The 1,654-nt window shown below is 38.5% G+C and overlaps 1 protein-coding gene across 1 annotated transcript in view; it reads right to left on the bottom strand.

Moving 5' to 3' along the window:
* Nucleotides 1-205: 205 nt before the first annotated feature.
* Nucleotides 206-1,654, bottom strand: part of LOC101861025 (serine/threonine-protein kinase PAK 2) — a gene marked incomplete in the record, with an annotated part of 48,894 nt that continues 47,445 nt past the window's right edge. The window contains 1 exon segment of the mRNA XM_013079340.2: nt 206-310. Within this exon segment, the coding sequence (XP_012934794.2) occupies nt 224-310 (87 nt within the window).

Consider the following 1,654-nt stretch of genomic DNA (forward strand, 5'->3'; position numbering starts at 1 on the left):
ACAAACACCACCACCACATTCCTCACACAACCACCACCACATTCCTCACACAACCACCACCACCACCACATTCCTCACACAAACACAACCACCACCACATTCCTCACACAAACACAACCACCACCACATTCCTCACACACACACAACCACCACCACATTCCTCACACAAACACAGAAAAGACAGCCATACATGTCACACCTACCACTACGCCATGGTCCGGACTCAATGTCCACTTTTCTGCGCCTCCTTGGCCGCCATGATCAGGGGAACTAGACTCGCCAGTGGTTTGGCCAGACGCAGAAACGGGTGCTAGAGAAGGAAAAAGATAAGATATGATAAGATAGGATAAGATAATATTTTAGTTTTACTTTAGTGAGAGTTTTTACAGCGCTCGCAACTGCATAAGGCTACATGAGGGCACAAAATACAAGTTGGTTGCATTCACAACAATTCACAGCACGTCTTGGTTTTAGGTCAATATTTTTATCTAAAAGTTTTTAATTTGTGGTAAAATCTCGATTTTTAAAATAACACTTTGAAAATTAAAAAAAATAAGGCTTTCTACAATTTATTGTAAAGGCCAATGGCCTTCATAAAATCAAAAATTCTGTTGGGATCAACGACAGATAACAGCTCATGCAATCAATTTTTTGCATTTAAAACACTTTCATCGGGTCTCTCCGAAGTCTGGACATTCTCTTAAAATGTGTCTAATAGTAAGATCTGTGTCGCATCCGACACATAACGGTTTCTCATCTCCCTAAAGGAAGTACTTATGTTATGTGTTCGGGAGGTGAGTCCGATGTGTGATCGAGTAAAAATGACTTCGTCTCTTCTGGAGAGGCCCGAAGGTTTCCGTGGACCCAGTTTGGGCATGATGTTGAGAAGTTTATTGTTAATTTGTTTCTTCCAATGTGTCTCCTAAGATAATACTTTATTGTCCCAGGGGGAAATTTGTCGTGGCTGTACAGGAACGTAAAAACACATAGGTATACACAGAAATCAAATTATATATTTTTACTCTTATAAAATTCAATATGAAAAGAAAAGTAAATCGGACAATAATGTACTTATCACTTCAGATGCATCTTTCTACCACATGTAGGAATTTATCACAAAACCTTTAGAGTTATATAGATACATGTACATATTCGAAACAGCAATACACACTGTTTATTCTGACAATAGCATTATACTAGATGGTAAAAAACTTCTTTTGTATCTTTCTTTCTTTGATCTTAGCAGTGCAAATGTGAAAAAAAAAAAAAAAAAGTTCCGAACATTGACAACATAATATTTCCACCTCATTTTAACACCCAACCTATTTCAGAGGAAGCCCATCAATTTTTAAACGCCTGTCTGCGGCAATAGGACAAAGCCAGTGTCAAGGACCCGTCAAACCTGATTGTTGTGTGCACGAATCAGTAATATGACAATTGCATTCAAGGCAAACAGAACTTACCATTTTGCCACACACAACAGTAGTTTTAGTAAAGAGTTTTACAGCACTTGCGACATGAACAGGTCACATAAAAGACAACAGTTAGAGGAGTTACAACATAAGAGCAACACACAAAGAAAAAGAGGAGGAGAGAAAGGTACAATAGATATCTAATAGGAATGAAAGAGAAAACCACACCAGAGCAACCCCCC

This window comes from Aplysia californica, unplaced genomic scaffold (genome assembly GCF_000002075.1).
Source record: "Aplysia californica isolate F4 #8 unplaced genomic scaffold, AplCal3.0 scaffold00048, whole genome shotgun sequence".
Taxonomy (NCBI): Eukaryota; Metazoa; Mollusca; class Gastropoda; order Aplysiida; family Aplysiidae; genus Aplysia; species Aplysia californica.